The 18989-nt window shown below is 38.6% G+C and overlaps 1 protein-coding gene across 3 annotated transcripts in view; it reads right to left on the reverse strand.

Annotated features, from left to right (window-relative positions):
• Positions 1-18989, reverse strand: part of rnf130 (ring finger protein 130) — a 93103-nt gene that overhangs the window by 37585 nt on the left and 36529 nt on the right. For all 3 annotated transcript variants that reach the window (XM_007245505.4, XM_022684026.2, XM_007245504.4), the window contains exon 3: positions 2512-2706. In XM_007245505.4, coding sequence (XP_007245567.3) covers positions 2512-2706 — 195 coding nt within the window. The remainder of the gene's footprint in view (positions 1-2511; positions 2707-18989) is intronic.

The raw sequence follows: 18989 nt of genomic DNA on the forward strand, positions 1-18989 counted from the left end.
CCAAAAGTGCTCAACAGAATACATATTTATTCACTAAATACTTGTAATTTTCATTTTTAAATAACATCTATACATTTAAACGGCTTTTAAATCTAATGTTTAGCTGTTTTCTATATTTTTTAGAGATGGAGGACGTGGTAGAAATAATCGTTGACTAATCGAGTAATCTGAAAATAATCGTCAGATTAGTCAACTACCAAAATAATCATTAGTTGCAGCCCTACTGCAAGATTTAATCCCAGTCCGGGAAGCTGAACCTAAAGGTCTTAATGAGGCCATATTAAATATTTACAGTTTGGTGAGCAACCCTTCCCTAAACCCCTGAATGAAGTTAAAAGCAAGAATACTTGGCAACACAGATACAGATTTATGAAGAATATTTCCACTGTAGATAGTAAGTGGACATGACTGTATAGACATGACGATACAGACAAGACAGGACAGACAGACAGTACAGTACAGTACAGTCCTGTCCTGTCCCCTTCTGCTGTGTCCTGTCTGTATTGTATTGCCCTGTCTGTACTGTACTGTATTGTCCATACTGTTCTGTCTGTCCGTACTGTCTGACTGTCTGTCTGTACTTTCAGTCAGTCAGTCACTCACAGCAGTAAATATAAACAGATGGGAATAAACATGGCTGTGTGGAATGAATCCGAGTGTTCTGGAGGGAGCGTGGGCGGCTCCGGCAGGGAGAATTCCCACTGGTGAGGGTAAAGGACGCAGTGAATTAGTGATGTTCTCCTGCTATATTTACCCTCACCATCGATCCAGCCTGATAGCACCTCCCACCCCCTCTCCCCACCTCCTCCTGTCCTTCCCATCCATCTCCCCTGATTACTCCATCCACACACACCGAGCACGCCACAGGTTCATCCACCCAGCACCACCCAACACCAACCTGTCAGAACTTAGCACTGAAACAGGAGTTTAACATAAAAAATCAGGCAAAGTCAGGCTAATTAAATTTTCAGAAGACTAAATTTGACTAGGGCCAATATCAAAAGTACATTTTTGTCCATAATTTTGATAAAACTTTTTGTGTAATCTTTAATTTATGTTAAGTTATGTATATTTTTTTTCTGCTCATGTTTTAATAGCTTTGATGTTAGTGGGGAGTTAGCAAAGCGAGAATTTCATTGTACACTATAACATAGGGCTGCAACGATTAGTCGATATAATCGACAATGTTGATTATTTAAATTTGTCGACTACAAATTTAATTATCGACTAATCGTTATTTACAATCGTTATTTGAAACTTTTTTGGGACAAAAGCGCAACTGGAGATGGGTAAATGGCTCACTCACAAAAGTAACACTTAGTCCGTGTCTCCAAAAGTGCCCAAACACAACATTATTACATATTTAATCACTAAATATCAGTAATTTCCACGTTTAAACAACATCCAGACATTTAACTGCCATTTAAATCTCATGTTCAGCTGTTTCTATCATTTTAGAGAAGAAGGAAATAATCGCTGATTAATCGACTAATCAGAAAAATAATCATCAATAACCACAGCAACACTGGACACCATAGAAACCATGGATACCACAGCAACACTGGACACCATAGAAACCCTGGATAGCACAGCAACATTAGACACCACAGAAACCCTGGACACCACAGCAACATTGGACACCACAGAAACCCTGGATACCACAGAAACCCTGGATACCACAGCAACACTGAATACCACAGCAACACTGAATACCACAGCAACACTGAATACCACAGCAACACTGGATACCACAGCAACACTGGATACCACAGCAACACTGGACACCACAGTCACCCTGGATTCCACAGCAACACTAATACCACATAAACACTGATACCACAGAAACACTAATACCACAGCAACCCTAGATACCACAGAAACCCTGGATACCACAAAAACCCTGGATCCCACAGCAACATTGGATACTACAAAAAACCCTGGATACCACAGCAACACTGGACATCACAGAAACTGTAGATACTAAAAAAACATGGGCTGGCCTCAATTCATAAATATACACATTTGTTTTTACTTCCGCACAAGGAATTAAGAGTTTTAACCACACTAACCGGAATCCTCTCTGTAGAGCGCATCAACTTAGCCCAGTACAGTGAGTAGCTATTAGCACAGCAACACAGCCGAATGAACAAATACCACTAACCAAACACACATCACCACCAAAAGCAAAGCAGCAGAAGACAGCAAGCTATAGGATTAATGTTCAAAATAATGGGACAAAAAAGAGAGAATATATACACTGCACTCTATTAAAGCCATGCATGCTTACGAATTAGACACTAAGTTTGTTTAAAACGTTTAAAAAGTGGCATCTAGAGCTGAACCCAGTGAAGGTAGTGAAGCAGCAGGTTTGCTAACATCCATATTAGCCTCATCAGGAGCTCAAGCTTAATCAAACCTTGAATTTTCAGAAGTGCTGAAACCAAAACAGCAGCTTAACTTCAGCCTTCAAAAAACACAAATCCCCAAAAAAACGTTGGAAATGAAGCTGACCTTCGTGGGCCATGGTGACCGTGTCCTCTTTGGAGCTGTTGTTGTAGATTAGCACGGCGGAGGCGTTAAAGGCTGCGGCCTTCAGAATCTTCTCCTTAAACGTGCACTTCCCCCTCTGCACAAGGGCCACCCAGTGCGTGGTCTTCGGCGGGATCACGAAACGAGTGTACGGACAACAGCCCTGCATGTCCACCACTGCGGAAAGAGAAACACATATAGAATGTATTTATTTTATATATACACACAACATCAAACATTAATAACTCCTATTCTACTGTATATTTTTATTGAGATTTTATTGAGACAAACATCTCTTATTCTAGTGTATAAGAGTGTTTATTAAGGGTATTTATTAATTATATATTTTGTAGTGTACAGGAGTGTTTATTGAGATTGTTTATGGAATAATATCTCTTATTCTAGTGTATAGGAGTGTTCATTAAAGGTGTTTATGGATTAATATATCTTATTCTAGTATATATGAGTGTTCATTAAGGGTGTTTATGGGCTAATATCTCCTATTCTAGTGTATATGAGTGTTTATTAAAGGTATTTATTAATTCATATATTTTGTAGTGTACAGGAATGTTTATTGAGGTGTTTATAGACTAATCTCTCTTATTCTAGTGTATGAGTGTTCATTAAAGGTGTTTAAGGATTAATATCTCTTATTCTAGTGTACAGGAGTGTTCATTAAGGGTGTTTATGAAATAATATCTCTTATTCTAGTGTATAGTAGTGTTTGTTTAAGGTGTTTATGGACTAATATATCTTATTCTAGAGTATAGGCATGTCCATTAAGGGTGTTTATGGATTAATATCGCTTATTCTATTGTATAAGAGATAATAGTATTCATTAAGGGTGTTTATGGGTTAATATCACTTATTCTAGTGTATAGGAGTGTTCATTAAATGTGTTTATGGATTAATATTTCTTATTCTAGTGTATATAAGTGTTCATTAAGGGTGTTTATGGACTAATATCTCTTATTCTAGTGTATAAGAAATAATAGTGTTCAATGAGGGTGTTTATGGGTTAATATCTCATATTCTAGTGTATAGGAGTGTTCATTAAGGGTGTTTATTGATTAATATCTCTTATTCTAGTATATATGAGTGTTCATTAAAGGTGTTTAAGGATTAATATTGCTTATTCTAGTGTATAAGAGATATGAGTGTTCATTAAGGGTGTTTTAAGACTAATATCTCCTATTGTAGTGTATGTGAGTTTATTGAGGTGAGTATGAACTAATATCTGTGTGTTTATTGAGTTAAATATCCTATAACTGCAGAACGTAAATGTGGAAATGCTCAGTACAGTAACTATATTTACAGTAAATACGGGGGAAAATATATGTCAGGGTTGCACATACAGAATCCTGTATAGCCTCTGCACAAATGCACCACCCTGCAAAAAGGATGTTTTCAGTTTGTCTATGGCTGTTTGTGTGTGTGTAGGTGGGTGTAAATGTGGTAAGACAGTAAACAACATAACCAAAACCAGTTGTCTCACACACACACACACACATACACACACACACACACACAAGCTGATGCGTCCTTCAGACACTGTAAAATATGGCCTGCAATTTCTGACTCATCGCTGGCTGGTAAAAGCTCCGCCGGCCGCTTCACACTTCCTCTAATGAAAATGAAGCATTCAAGCCTATGGCCGAGAGGGAGCCACAGTCCAAACAGTAATTAAGCAGAATTTATTACAGATTAAATAAAGAAAACATGAGGCTGTGTTTAGAACAATGCACACTGCTAATGCTGTGCTGTTTTTTCATGAATAGGACAGAGATATATAGATTAATAGAGATAGATTATAAGGCACTTGAAGTAGGGATGCACTGATATAAAAATTACTGAAGTTTTGACACAGTTAGCCGCTTTACATTAATTCATTTGTAACACAAGATCACAAGTAACTACACTTTTAATGTTTACTTTTACCACAGGTAGTTTCGACTCTCCAATGTGATTATTAGCTGGTAATGCACTGTAACCGAAGCACTCCATGTATTACTCCGCCACATACAGGTAACCTAGCAACAATGTGGTAATTACAAGCCAAACACAAACCGAATGCAATGTCATTATACACCACTAGGCAGCACAGGGAAAGACGCTGTCCCACAAATAAGCCCAGCGATTCGAAAATCTGCATTATTACACACATTATTAGCCACCAATATCAGGTTAAGAGTTGTTAAGATTAAAATTAAAGCTTAAGTGTATATATTTTTCAGTTAATATATGGTATTTTAAGCTGAATATAAGGTATCCAGAAATAGGGGACCTTTTTTAATTCCGCAGGTCAGGGGGTGCATTTTTCATTCTTAAAAAAAAAATTGGATGAAAAGTACACTTTTGGATTGAAAAGTACACTTTTATTTTATTTAGATTTGTATTGTTTAGATATACAGGGGTTGGACAATAAAACTGAAACACCTGGTTTTAGACCACAATAATTGGTGTTTTTTTGGATACAATCCGGGTTAGCACCGGAACATCCCTTTCAGACAGCTTCCTCTTGTGTCCACAGTTAATCCTGTTGGATGTGGTTCGTCCTTTTTGGTGGTATGCTGACATTACCCTGGATACCGTGGCTCTTGATACATCACAAAGACTCGATGTCTTGGTCACAGATGCGCCAGCAAGACGTACACCAACAATTTGTCCTCTTTTGAACTCTGGTATGCCACCCATAATGTTGTGTGTATTGCAATATTTTGAACAAAACTGTGCTCTTTCAGTGTCCAACCCCTGTATGTCTTTTTATACTATGACCTTTATTTTATACAATTTGAATTAAACAACTGCAATATAATCTCCTTGTTTACAGTATTACAAGATAATGTGACACACTGAATCATAACTTCTGTATCACAGTACGTGTCGTATCCACCAAGTCCTTGCTTATACACAGCATAAATAATCAAAGTGAGGTCTGAGCTCTAATAATGTAAATAATTAGCTCCGTTAACTCGGCGTGTGGTAAAGCGATGTAAGCGTGATGTTGGCGTGGATCAGTGGTTTTCTGGCTGAGGCGGCAGCAGAGAAGTCGTGCGGACAGATGGTAAAACAAGGTCTGTCCTTTGATCGTTGGCCAAGTTTGACATCAGTCTTACATAATCCCTCACTCAAAGTCATCCTTCAGAGATACTAACAAAGGATGAGGGCGAGAGAGATAGAAAGAACGAGAGATAGAGAGACCTTGCACCTGCTTGCACCACAAACTGAAAACATCTTGTACCGTTATATCCTGAGCAGCGTTAGGACGTGGGCAGTATCCTCTACACTTCTGTTTGGACCCTCTCTCTTCTAAATTAAGGTGCACAGCAGAGCTGAAGCCAGACATTAAAGGCAGATTTATGCCAATTTCACCTTTACTGTACCCTCAGCATTAATATTTATCAAGCACTGCATTATGGGAGTTATTAAACTCCCAGCACCATCCATTAGAGCTGAGCTTTAGCGCTCTAGAGCTCAACTCTGCTTCAGCAGACTCACCAACTCCAACAAGACTGCACCAATACCAACATCATCATCATCATCATCAATACCGACACTGAACATTTATATCAATAACAAACTAAGGTCAAGATACAGAAACACCTACAACCAATACCATGAATATCGACACTGACCAGTTACATCAATAACAAACTAATGACAAGATACAGAAACACCTTCAACCAATACCATCAATACCGACACTGACCAGTTACATCAATAACAAACCTGTGATATGATACAGAAACACCTACAACCAATACCATCACCACCAACACCAACAAGACTGCACTAATACCAATATCATCATCATCAATAGTCATCATCATCATCAGTACTAATCCCTGTCCCCTGTCCCAGCTTTGCCCCTTTCCCCTGTCCCAGAACTAAACCCGGTCCTAGCCCTAAACCATGTCCCCTGTCCCAGAACTAAAGCCTGTCTTAGCCCTAAACCATGTACCCTGTCCCAGAACTAAACCTTGTCTTAGCCCTAAACCCTGTCCCAGAACTAAACCATGTCCTCTGCCCTAGAACTAAACCCTGTCCCAGAAATAAACCCTGTCTTAGCCCTTAACAATGTCCCCTGTCCCAGAACTAAACCCTGTCTTAGCCCTAAACCATGTCCCCTGTCCCAGAACTAAACCCTGTCTTAGCCCTAAACCATGTCCCCTGTCCCAGAACTTAACCCTGTCTTAGCCCTAAACCATGTTCCCTATCCCAGAACTAAACCCTGTCCTAGACCTAACCCTGTATTAGCCCTAAACCATGTACCCTGTCCCAGAACTAAACCCTGTCCTAGAACTAAACCATGTCCCCTGTCCCAGAACTAAACCCTGTCCTAGTCCTAAACCATTTCCCCTGTCCTAGAACTAAACCCTGTCTTAGCTCTAAACCATGTCCCCTGTCCCAGAACTAAACCCTGTTCCAGAACTAAACCCTGTCACCTGTCCTGGCACTACACCTTGTCCTGGCACTGCACCATTCTAATCTCTTACAGGTCAAAAATTCAAAGACAATGAAAGATCACTTCCCTGGACTAAAGCCCAGATAAACCCAATATCCTATTATCTCTCTCTCCTTCCCTCCTCCCACCTCCCTCTCAGTCAAACCAAAGATCCAGAGATGACATCAGTGATTTCTACGGATGCACAGCACATCCAGCAACTGGATGCCCTGTATATTTATGTATCATACTATTTAAAATTTCCTCAGGGTTCATATATATATATATATATATATATATATATATATATATATATATATATATATATATATATATATATATATATATATATATATATGAATTATCATATCATATATCATATCATCATATATCATATCATTTTTCCAGAGCTGTATATGACGGCTTCCAACTTAACAATATTCACAATATATTGCCCAGCCTTAGTCTAGAGTCACAGAACATCCCTAGAACAGGGTTCTTCAGTTCCTCAGTGGTTTTTCCACTCTTTTCTGCTTGAGGCCACAACAGGCCGCCTGGTCCAGTTAATGTAATACCCAGAACGAACACCGGCACCAAAACAAACACAGCCAATGGAAAATTCTGTCACAATTTTGGGTCAAATACTGACCTACATTTCCACAGACCATATCTGTCCCTGAGCCGGCCAGCCAGAGGCTGAGCCTGTTATGTGTGGGACAAAGTTTAATACTACTTTAATTATTACTGTATAGTACAGTACTGTACTTTCTGTTTCTGTAGGCCTGCGTTGAAATAAAGCGTGATGTATATTATTTATGAATTAATATTTTACAGCAGAACTGAAGCTATTATGGCTAAGGGTTAGAAATTAATGTTAAAGTTAAAGAAACTATAATTATAATTTTTAATATTTAAGGTGTCCCTGTCAAAACAATTATGTTAACCACATATATATATATATATATATATATATATATATATATATATATATATATATATATATATATATATATATATAGCAATAAGAAATATGTTTTATTTATTTAGAACACTTAACAACAAACCTATACTTTAACATATATTTCAATTCCAATGTCTACATTTTAAGTTCACTAATCTTTAAAAAGGATGTAACTGCCTCATTATGCTATTATACAATATTATAATTATTGTATACTAATATGACAATAATACAGTAAATCACAATTATTTCAGATACAACCTATCATCCAAATAAAATGAGTTATTAGGTGTAAACATGTTGAAAATAATTGTGTTATGAAAGCAGCTCAGCCTCAGAGCTCAGAGCTGAAATATCAGGGCAGGTCAGAACCTGAATAAATGCACTGCTGGAAGGCATACATATCCCATAATCCCCTGTTGCAGCTGATCCTGATCTGATTAGAGAGAGTGTGACTTCTGGCCACTGGGAAAAGAAGTTCTACCAGCAAAAAAAAATCGATCCAATAAATCTGGGCCAGCACTGTTCTGCCCTGTCAGGGAGAGGTGAACAGTAATGAGTATTAATATCTTTAGAGATCAAAAACAATTATAAACAATTATAAAAAAAAAACTTTGTTTTGACAGACTGTAAGAGATTTTGAGATTTGCTAATAAACACCCTTACAGACATTTATACAGGAATGCCTACAGTGTGATGTATTTGTGATGTTTGTGTGTTGTAATTATATATAATTTCCAGTTATTATAACAAATACTACATTTAATAATAAATAAATCCAGCATTTATTAAATACTGTTTATTTATTAAATTAGATGTTTTTAACAGTTGTTTCACTTTATTTTTATTTGTCCATTTTATTATTTAATATTAGTAATTAATTAATATTTATTAGTAATAAATAAACAAATATATAAGTCTATAATATAAAACATGTTGTTTACATTGGTTAGGTGTTTCATGAATATTAATTACTTCATATACAGTGCAATCTCAGAGGGCACAGACAATTATTTAGTATTTTATTATAGGCATGATAAATTAAAGCAATTATTTAGTTTTTTTTATTATTATTTTATAATATTTGTACTCTGGAACATAGAATGAGTCATAAACCTGTATAATAAACACATACAGAATTAAAAAATATATATATTGTGATACATTTTTTGGTAATACCTCCCAGTTATACTGTTTAGTCCTGTATAGGCCACACTAATTACATTATTAACTTATAGTACAGTATGTGGACATTAGCTTAGTATTCTCCATTGGGTTTGAACTGCTCATGCTTCATGTGAACGAGCCAGTGTGTCAACTCTATTAAAACAGAGGCTTAAATGTCATGTTTAATTATGTTATTTATATCTTATCTTATGTAAATTATTAAAACTAATTATAATCCGATAGTAATGTCTGAATATGCATTATAATTATAAGCCCCTTGCTCTTTATAGTATTTGTGCATTAAATGACTTTCAGTATTATGATTTATTGTGCCAGTTCTGGGTTCTGGGTTACAGTCAACTTTTAAAAGCAGCTATATGAAACCTGATACAATTCGTATGCTGGTCTGACACTCATCAATTGAACCTATCAAAGGACCGCAAGAAATAACAGTAAATAACAGTTTCTGGTTGTTACTGAAGTGCTCAAATTAGGCGTACCTCCCCACAACAACACAGCGCTGCTCTTCGCAGCACTGACACGGCAGCAAGCCTGAACAAGACAGGAAATAACAAGATGCTATCAGAGCACAGACCACAGCAACCCCTCATCAGACAGATACGAGGAGAGCACAGCTGCGTTACACACTGTTTTTTTTTTTTCTTTTTTTACTGTTTAAAAAACGAAACGTGTTAGAAACAAGCGTGGAAAAGAACGTGGGTGTGTGCAAGAACGCTCCGAAGCTTACGATACCATCAGCAACATCAGAAAAGCTACGTTACACCTCCAGCCACCTGCACCCAGAACAGCCTGAACTTACAGAACAAATAACCCCTATCACGCCAAGCATCGCCCACCTTGCCCGCCTGCCGCACTTGCACCCAGACATCGCCACCTGTTGTTCCGTTAGTCTGGATCAAACACAAAGCAGCATCTTTTCAGACATTTACTTTTCTCATTTCAAACCAGACGTCCTTATCACCATGGCTCAGCCAGATCGCTGGCCCAGCTTCGTTCAGAGGGATTATGGAAAAGGCTGGAAGGCTCCAAGGGTAAACTCAAAGACTCTGATGTGTTAGTCAGTCTGGGCATAGCGCACTTTGGCACTTTTTGGGGATGACGAGGCAGTTCACACCTGCTTCATCTGCTGGGTTTAGTATTAATAAAATGATCTACATGGTGCTAAATCTACTCTACAGCCAACTGTTCGTCTGGCATAGCTTCTAAAATCTTCTGAAAATAATTAAAGGCATTAAAGAACTTGCAGGGGAAACTGGACCAAATTTGCTGCTGTTTTTTCATATTAAAAAAAAAAAAATTGTTTGTTGTGTAGCAGTGTAAACACAAAAAAACACATTTTCAACTTTAATTTGGGCCAAATAATACAATGTGCATGAGAGTATCCTCAGTCTGACTACTCATATTCAAAGCTTGAAGCAGTACTCGGTGTGTCCCTATTTGAAATGTCGAAAGACATATTTGTTTAAGTTTAGCATGCAGTCTGTTTACAGATAATATCCTGCCCCTTAACAAAAATCAGCCAATCAGCTTGCTCTTTATGCAACTAGCTTTAAAGTGTTGATGGAATTATGTCATTAAAAAGAAAAGCCAAAGTGTTTCCTGTACATATATTTTGTAGTGGTGGCCCATGCAAATATAAAACCCTGCTGAGGACTTGTAGACATAGCAAGCTGCCTCTGCTAGGCTGGAGGCATTTGCCGGCATTGCTAAGAGCCGGGTTAAAGTATAAAATGCTTCAGGTCTCGGCTGGACTGGAGCAGTTTAGCTGCGATGCTAACTGTTTTTTCTGAGCTGGATTACTCACTAAGTTAATGACAGGCTGAAGTCTGAAGACTCATTTTATGTATTCTTCCAGTAAATCCAGTAAAGCTGCTGCTGAAAGAAATCCTACAGGAATCACTGCAATATGACCGAAAATAAATTAGTCACTGTTCAGTATAAATTATTTGACCTTCTACTATTTTGGCCAAACATTAAAAGTGTCAGCCTGAAAGTACAGCATGCCGATCTCTCTATGAGTCTTCACCGTCAGAATCACTGCTAACCTCGTTCGCTCATCAGATAAACGACACTAACTCAATCCCTCTGCTCTCCATCTCTTCACATCTCGTTTAGATCATCAGATGAATATATAATAACCCCAAGAGCCCCCCAAGGGAACATCTCCAGCCTAAAGATGAACCTGAAGAGTCATTAGCCCGTCCACCCCAGCTGGTCATCCCAGCATCCAGAGCCCAACACAACAACAGTGCCATCACAATCAATACAGCAGCATTACAGCTCCACACTTCCTCCCTGGATCAATTAGACACATATGGCCACATCTCGGGTTCTGAGGGCCAGCTGTACTGAGTCTCTGTGCCAGGTTTCAGCAGCCTCTGCTTAAAAAAAGCATGCATTATGTACGAAACCGGCCTAAAAGCAGCTGGAGATGGAACAACCTGAAACCTGCTGTCTGGAGGAACATTGGTTAGAAAGTGGGAGGAGCTTCCAAGACAGGAGAAGATATCAGAACTACAGCTCACTTCATATATTGCTCGTATCACTACTAATATCAAAATAATTCTCCTGCTATTTCAGAAATGTTTTAGTCATGATGGTTTTTGTAATCAGACTTGTTTGGTCTTAACAGTATCTAGCACCCAGGCCTGTCTCAGTTTTAAAAACATTTGAATGCAGACCTGTTATCAGACTGGACAAGATTTGGTCTCAACAGTATTTGTATTTAGGCTTGTTTTGACCTCAATAGTATCCGTAATCAGACTTGTCTTGGTCTCAATAGTATCTGTAATCAGACTCACCTTGGTTACAGCAGTGTTTGTTCTCAGACTTGTATTAGTCATGAACATATTTGTAATCAGACTTGTCTTGGTCTCAATGGCATTTATAATCATACTTGCCTTGGTCTTAACAGCGTTTGTACACAGACTTCTACTGGCCGATGTTGTAATACCCATTCCTGCGATATTAGCATCCAAGCAAACTAAACTATAATTATAAAAATAAAACTACAGCTCTGAAAAAAAAATTAGAGACTAGGGGTGTGTCATATCATATCGTACGTGATAATATCGCCAAACATTTTGAATATCGTGAACAATATTAGACCCTAACCCTAACCCTGAAATATCGTGCCATATCACTCAATCAATTATTACATCAGGGTACTACTTTTCTGCTGTTTTTAGCAAAAGAAAAATGCACACTGCTCTAATTTTCCATGATATATCTACCAGAGATTATAGCTGTCCAGTATCATTTATTTTACTTTAATCCTGGATATACAGAGATATTTGGAGTGCATTACTAGTATAATATAGGGCTGTCCCTAACGATTATTTTTTAAACGATTATTCTAACAATTATTTTTTTCGATTAGTCGACTAATCTATTTATTGAGAAACATATTTAAATAATTATTATTTTACGTTTTAAAGCAAACGATAAATTACTATATGTATATATAATAACAACAACAACAACAACAACACAAGTCTACTAAACCAAACCCCACACTTATAATCACTTACATGTACAACACGTTTAGATCTATAACGCTAAAAATGGATAAGCTCCCATACACCACAACCGTGTGTTGCACTGTTTTCTGTGACCGCTAGATTTTGTGACCACTGGCAAGTAGTTCTCAGCAGACCAGTGCACTGGCCGATTCGAAACGTGTTCGTTTCTAATGTTTACCCCGACTGGCCAAAACGGTTATGTTTAGGGCTGAGGGTAAGGTGTAGGTATAGAAAGCTTCCGTTTTGCCAATGAACGCTCATAACCGTGAGCACTGGTCACAAAATTCCGACGGTGACAGAAAACGGTGTAACACCGCAGCGCCGACGGCGCTAGCTAAAATAACTTAAGGCAGCTAGCTTAGCTAAACACCTGAACTTATGAATAATGCTACTGTTTCTGGAAACTGCGAAATGCCATGCACAAATATAAACCAAAACTGTATAATTTCTGCCTGTGGCAGGTTTAAAACCTTTGGTAGACAGCCTTAAGTCTTTTTAAGGACACCCGCGGAGACCCTGATGTAAACGGTAACTTACTGTGTGACCCCGTTGACATAGTGCTCCTGGATGTTTGCGCTTCAAGTGCTCCTTTTGCACATATGGCAGAGGACCACATTGTTGCCCTTTTGCGTGAAATGCTCCCAAACTTTAGATGCCCGCTGGCGTTTTTTTTGTAGCTGGTGATTGCTCTCCGGAGTCCATGCTCTCTAGAGCTTAGATTCTCTGCCCGAACCAGACATGACCCGGGCTCCAGAAAATAGTCTGAGATGTAGGCGTCTGTTTTTTAATTATATTTTTATTTAAAAAGAAAACGAAAATAATGAAAACTGAAAGTGAAACTAAACTAATTTATTTATAAGCGCTGTTTTCACTACCGCAGTTCTACAGCGCAGGTGTTGTGCCGATTCTGTCCGCAAAGCGGGAGTCGGATTCAGCAGGGAGTCGGATTCGGCACAAGCGCGGCGGCACCCCGCGGTCCGCGGTGTCAGTTGTAAGCGCTCGCGCTAGCCGCAAAATACGACAGAAAACACTGAGGGAGCTGTAGAATTATGTATGGGACTAGAATATGAACACGAGGAGATAAAAGAAAACCTTCACCTGTGAGTAGCTCTCACCAGAACACGCAAATCTCTCTCTCTGTCTGTGTGTGTGTGTCTCTCTCTCTCTCTCTCTCTTGCACGTGAACTCCTCCGCGTTTGACTTGCAGAACTGTGTTTAGCTGTTCTTAAAAATCATTTTAATTAAATAATAGTTCTATGCTTCTATGTTACAGTGTTAATTAACATAATTCTGATCATATTTCGCTCATTCAAACAGCCCGAAAACAGCCAGTTTATGGTTCAGGTCGGGTCGGGCTAGAGCAGAACGTGCACGGGCTCGGGCTGGGTCGGTTTGGAATTTTTGGGCTCGATCTAACCTCTAATGCTCTCCACAGGCGCCGCCATGTTTACGACGCGCCGACGCACGTTATGCAAATCGATGTATTTTCGTAATCGATGACGTCGATTATGTCGACGCGTCGCCCCAGCCCTAGTATAATAACATTCTGGATCATTGACTTCTGTTACAAATCTGTTCTAAATTTCATATCTCAGTTAGCCATATCATATTGCATGCAATAATAAAATTCTAAATATTTTTTCTAATTCAGTGTTTTGTTTATCGCCCAAAGTATCGTTATCGTGAAAATACCATGAAATATCGTGATATTATTTTAGAGCCATATCGCCCACCCCTATTAGAGACCACTTAAAAATTATGAATTTCTTTGATTTAACCAAATTATAAACCTCTGGAATATATTCAAGCGGAAGATGGATGATCACAAGCCATCAAACCAAGCTTAATTGCTTAAATTTTTGCACTAGGAGTTATCCAAAAGCAGGGTGTAAGACACTGCTTTTGAGAACTTGCCAAGATGCATGAAAACTCTAAATAAAAACCAGAGTTATTCCACCAAATATTGATTTCTGGACTCTTAAAACTTTATGAATATTATTATTTTCTTGTTTTTTTTTTTTAAATCAGAGAAACTGAAATGGTCTCTTAATTGTTTCCAGAGCTGTATATACGTATATATCTCCACTGAAATTTGTTTATTTTGTTGAGTAAAGCACTTCTGTTTGTTTACAGTCAGCTCAGATTTCCAGTGTTCGCTTAATTGTAATTGGTGGAATCTGTTCATCTCCATTATTAATAGTGTTTACCTCAGATTCTTGAATATCCCAAAAAGTTTTCTGGGGCTTCATTATTTTATAAGTTAAGGGTTTAGACAGTCTAAATTAAACCATCCCCCGTTTCTCTCTCTCTCTCTTTCTCTTTCTCCCTCTCTTAGCCTTCATCAGTCTCTCTTTAAGCTGGTGTTCTGTGGGCTCCAGGGGGCAGTCAGGATTTAACGGTGTGTTTGGGGTGTAATGTAGTGATGAGCTCTACTGTCCTCCCCCTGAAACAAAAGGGGAAAAAACAAAGACACACTGTCCCATCCATCACCAGGAACTCTCACAGCAGGGTCTATGGTCTGGCTTAATTCTCACTTGTTTAAGGTGGATGGCGAGAGCATCAGGCAGGGCTTGACAAAAAAGATCCAAAATCATGATATAAAGCGATTTGATTTAAATAATTAAGACCTCAGCCACTTTGATATGTAGTCCTAGATAAAGTACATTTACACAGTTTATGGTCATGCAGCCGTTATGAGAATAGCCAGATTAGAATTCATGCCCCATTACTCAGCGTTACCGTGGCAGCAGAGCGAACCTGAAGTTTGTGCCAGTAAACTTTGTACCAGCGTTAATGCATCTGACCTGTTTTAACCTTCGTCTCGCTCTGAAAATGAAGAGAGATGGCTTTTGTTGCTGCTTAAATAACACGCTACTTAAATGGTTATCCACTCCATATGTGGTGCACAATGACAGTAGAGCCATTTGGGACACAGCCCATTTGCATGAACGCTTACTGGATCCACTGATCCTTACTTTGGGTTTGTGCCTTAGGCGGTCTCACTGGACTTAGCAGCTGTGAGTGACTGCCCAGAGTTCTCCTCCCTAACTTAGGGAAAAAAATTGTACCGAAAAGTACCGAAAGACCAGGCCAAAGCTCAAGCATTGGCAGCAAACACTGAACCATTATCTTTAGCACAGACCCATACTGTTAATGTGGTGTACTAAGCATAGAAGCATAGAGGCCATCATAGTAGTTTCAGGACTGGTCAATGTAGCAGGGAGCCAAATGGAAGGCAGTCTTAGTTTGAGGTTTATGACATATATAATTCATTTACATAATGTTCTTTATCTGTCTAAACTGTGAGAGATTTTTGCCCATTCTTCTTTGCAAAATAGCTCAAGCTCAGCCAATTTGGATGGAGAGCGTCTGTAAACAGCAATTTCTTGCCACAGACGCTCAATCGATTTTAGATTAGGACTCTGACTGGAATATCCTTTGATCTAAACCATTCCATTGTAGTTCTGGCTGTATTTTTAAGGTCATTGTCTTGCTGGAAGGTGAATCTCCTTTTTAGTCTAAAATACATTTAGGTTAGTGGTTGTAGAGTGACCAAATGTGAAAAAGTTCGAGAACACAAAAAAGTTCAAGACTTTTGCAAGACATTTTATATATATATATATATATATATATATATATATATATATATATATATATATATATATATATATATATATATATATATATACAGTACAGGCCAAAAGTTTGGACACACCTTCTCATTCAATGCGTTTTCATTATTTTTATAGTTATCAACAGTAGTTATCAATATCACGGTGGCCTCTTTAATATACAGTACAGGCCAAATGTTTGGACACACCTTCTCTTTTTTAATGTGTTTTCTTTATTTTCATGACCTATTTACATTGTAGATTTTCACTGAAGGCATCAAAACTATGAATGAACACATGTGGAGTTTAATGTACTTAACAAAAAAATTACCCGCCTCCACAGTCACCGGACCTGAACCCAATCCAGATGGTTTGGGGTGAGCTGGAGCACAGAGTGAAGAAGGCAAAGGGGCAACAAGTGCTAATAAACACCTCTGGGAACTCCTTCTTTCAAGACTGTTGGAAAACCATTTCAGGTGACCACCTCTCGAAACTCACTGAGAGAATGCCAAGAGTGTGCAAAGCAGTAATCAGAGCAAAGGGAGCTATTTTGAAGAAACTAGAATATAAAACATGTTTTCAAAACTCCACGTGTTCATTCATAGTTTTGATGCATTCAGTGAGAATCTACAATGTAAATAGGTCATGAAAATAAAGAAAACACATTAAAAAAGAGAAGGTGTGTCCAAACTTTTGGCCTGTACTGTATATTAAAGAGGCCACCGTGATATTGATAACTACTGTGGCAGCCTAGTGTCAGGGAAGCTTTTTAGCCACACAGATACTAAATGACCTTATATGACCTGTGAGAATTACGATTTTCTGTTAAACTCCAGAGAACCAGCAGTAAACTCTGGTCCAGAGCCATTCTCCCTCTGCAGAATATAATCCAGAACAGAACTTGAACTTCTAATAAAACATCTAAGTCATCTGGGCCTTCGTTGCTCTTTCACTCTTTCGCTCAGCTGGCATCTATTAGCATCCTCATTAAAGAAGATGAAGGCTGGTACATAGGTGAGGCAACGACACCTACGGCAGGTCCAAAATAAGTCCAAACAAGCTGAACCGGACTTCAACAGCAGGTCTCTGGTGGTAAAGACAGAGCACTGGGCTGGCGTCCTGCTGCTGCTGGCTGTCCACGGCCCAGGGTGAAGCTAATTAGCCTTGGGTCTGTGTGCCAGGCCCTTTTACCAGCATTTGGACTCAATGGAGCGCCAAAACCCGCAGGACGCCCTCCTTCAAGGAACAGTTTCATATCCTGCAGGACACAGTCTTATGTCACGCTGAAATCCGATTGGCCTAATGAGTCAGGCCCACTCTGGGCTGCCTTGCTATTGGACGCTGGCTGTTTTTTCTGTAATCTGATTGGCAGATGGCTTTCTGTCTGGTTGCCCGTTAGCTAAGTGTGATCTGTTGCGGTGCCACAGGGGCCTGGCGAGAGCGGCAGCTGGTGGAGATATGAATGGAGAGTAGTGGTGAGTCACAGGGCTGGCACTGTCGCCCTGTCTGCTGTCTCTCTCTCACATTCTCTCTCTCTCACTCTCTCTCTCTTTCTCTAGCTCTGTCTGTATCTTGCTCTCTCGCCCTCTCATTCTCTCGTTCTAATGGATAAAGTGGAGAGAGGGAGAGATGGAGAAGAGCAGATGATGGAATAAACAGAGGCTCTGGAGGAAATGCGAAATTCAAAACAGATAAACGGAAAGACAGAGTGAGTGGTGAATCAGTGGTGAGATCTGACTGGACTGACGATGAAACATATCGTCAACATTCTGCCCTCACACATGTTCAACAGATAAACATACAAAACTAGATCCAGAACCCTTACCAGTCATGTGCGGCAATTAAATCCTATTAATATGACAGTTCTCAGCACACCAATTAACAGCCAATAAGAATACATTTAAAATAATTGTTAATTTAAAATGCTTCAGACTGTGGTAGGAAAGCAGCCAGTTATTTTCGTTTTTTGTTTGTTCATTTCCTTCACTGATACATTCCTTTTGCAACTTGCCTTACAAAAAAGGTTAGAAAATTGTTCAAGAAGTTTAAAGAGTTTTAGACCTGTAATTGCAGCCATATATATATATATATATATATATATATATATATATAGCCAGCAGACAGATTAACCCTGTTTACAACAACCCCTCAACACCTCAAAATGCAATAATAATACAAGCTCTAACACAGGGTTATTACAGTATCCCTCAGAGACCAGCCTGTCCACAATATCTTAAACTCACAGCCAGTAGAAACATCATGTTGAGGAAATAAAATGGAGGATGGCCTTGAGGATGGGTGAGGAGCAGACTGTCCTGAAATGGTTTCGTTTAATCAGTTAAATTTACTTTAGTAACAACATACACAAGTGAACTTTTCTTCTAAATTCCAAATCATTACATTTTACTTTGATGATTACCAACTTCTCTTTATTTTTTAAAAAAGTGCTGTTAAAAAGGATGTTTTGGTGAATATGACATTAAAAACTTGTTCTTGCAGCCTTTACCATTAAGGTAAGCCCAGTACAATACAGGGCTGGATCAGGGTAAATCTGGACTCAGACGACATGATCTTCTTCCATTGCTTCACAGTCCAAACTTTCTGCTCGCTAGTAAACTAAAGATGTTTTTGCCGTTTATTCTTACTGATAAGTGGTTTCCCCCTTAATAATTTTATAAACTTGCTAACTTTATCATATTATTAATCTTTTAATTATTAATCTTAATTGTTCTATT

The sequence above is a fragment of the Astyanax mexicanus genome, chromosome 10 (assembly GCF_023375975.1).
Source record: "Astyanax mexicanus isolate ESR-SI-001 chromosome 10, AstMex3_surface, whole genome shotgun sequence".
Taxonomy (NCBI): domain Eukaryota; kingdom Metazoa; phylum Chordata; class Actinopteri; order Characiformes; family Acestrorhamphidae; genus Astyanax; species Astyanax mexicanus.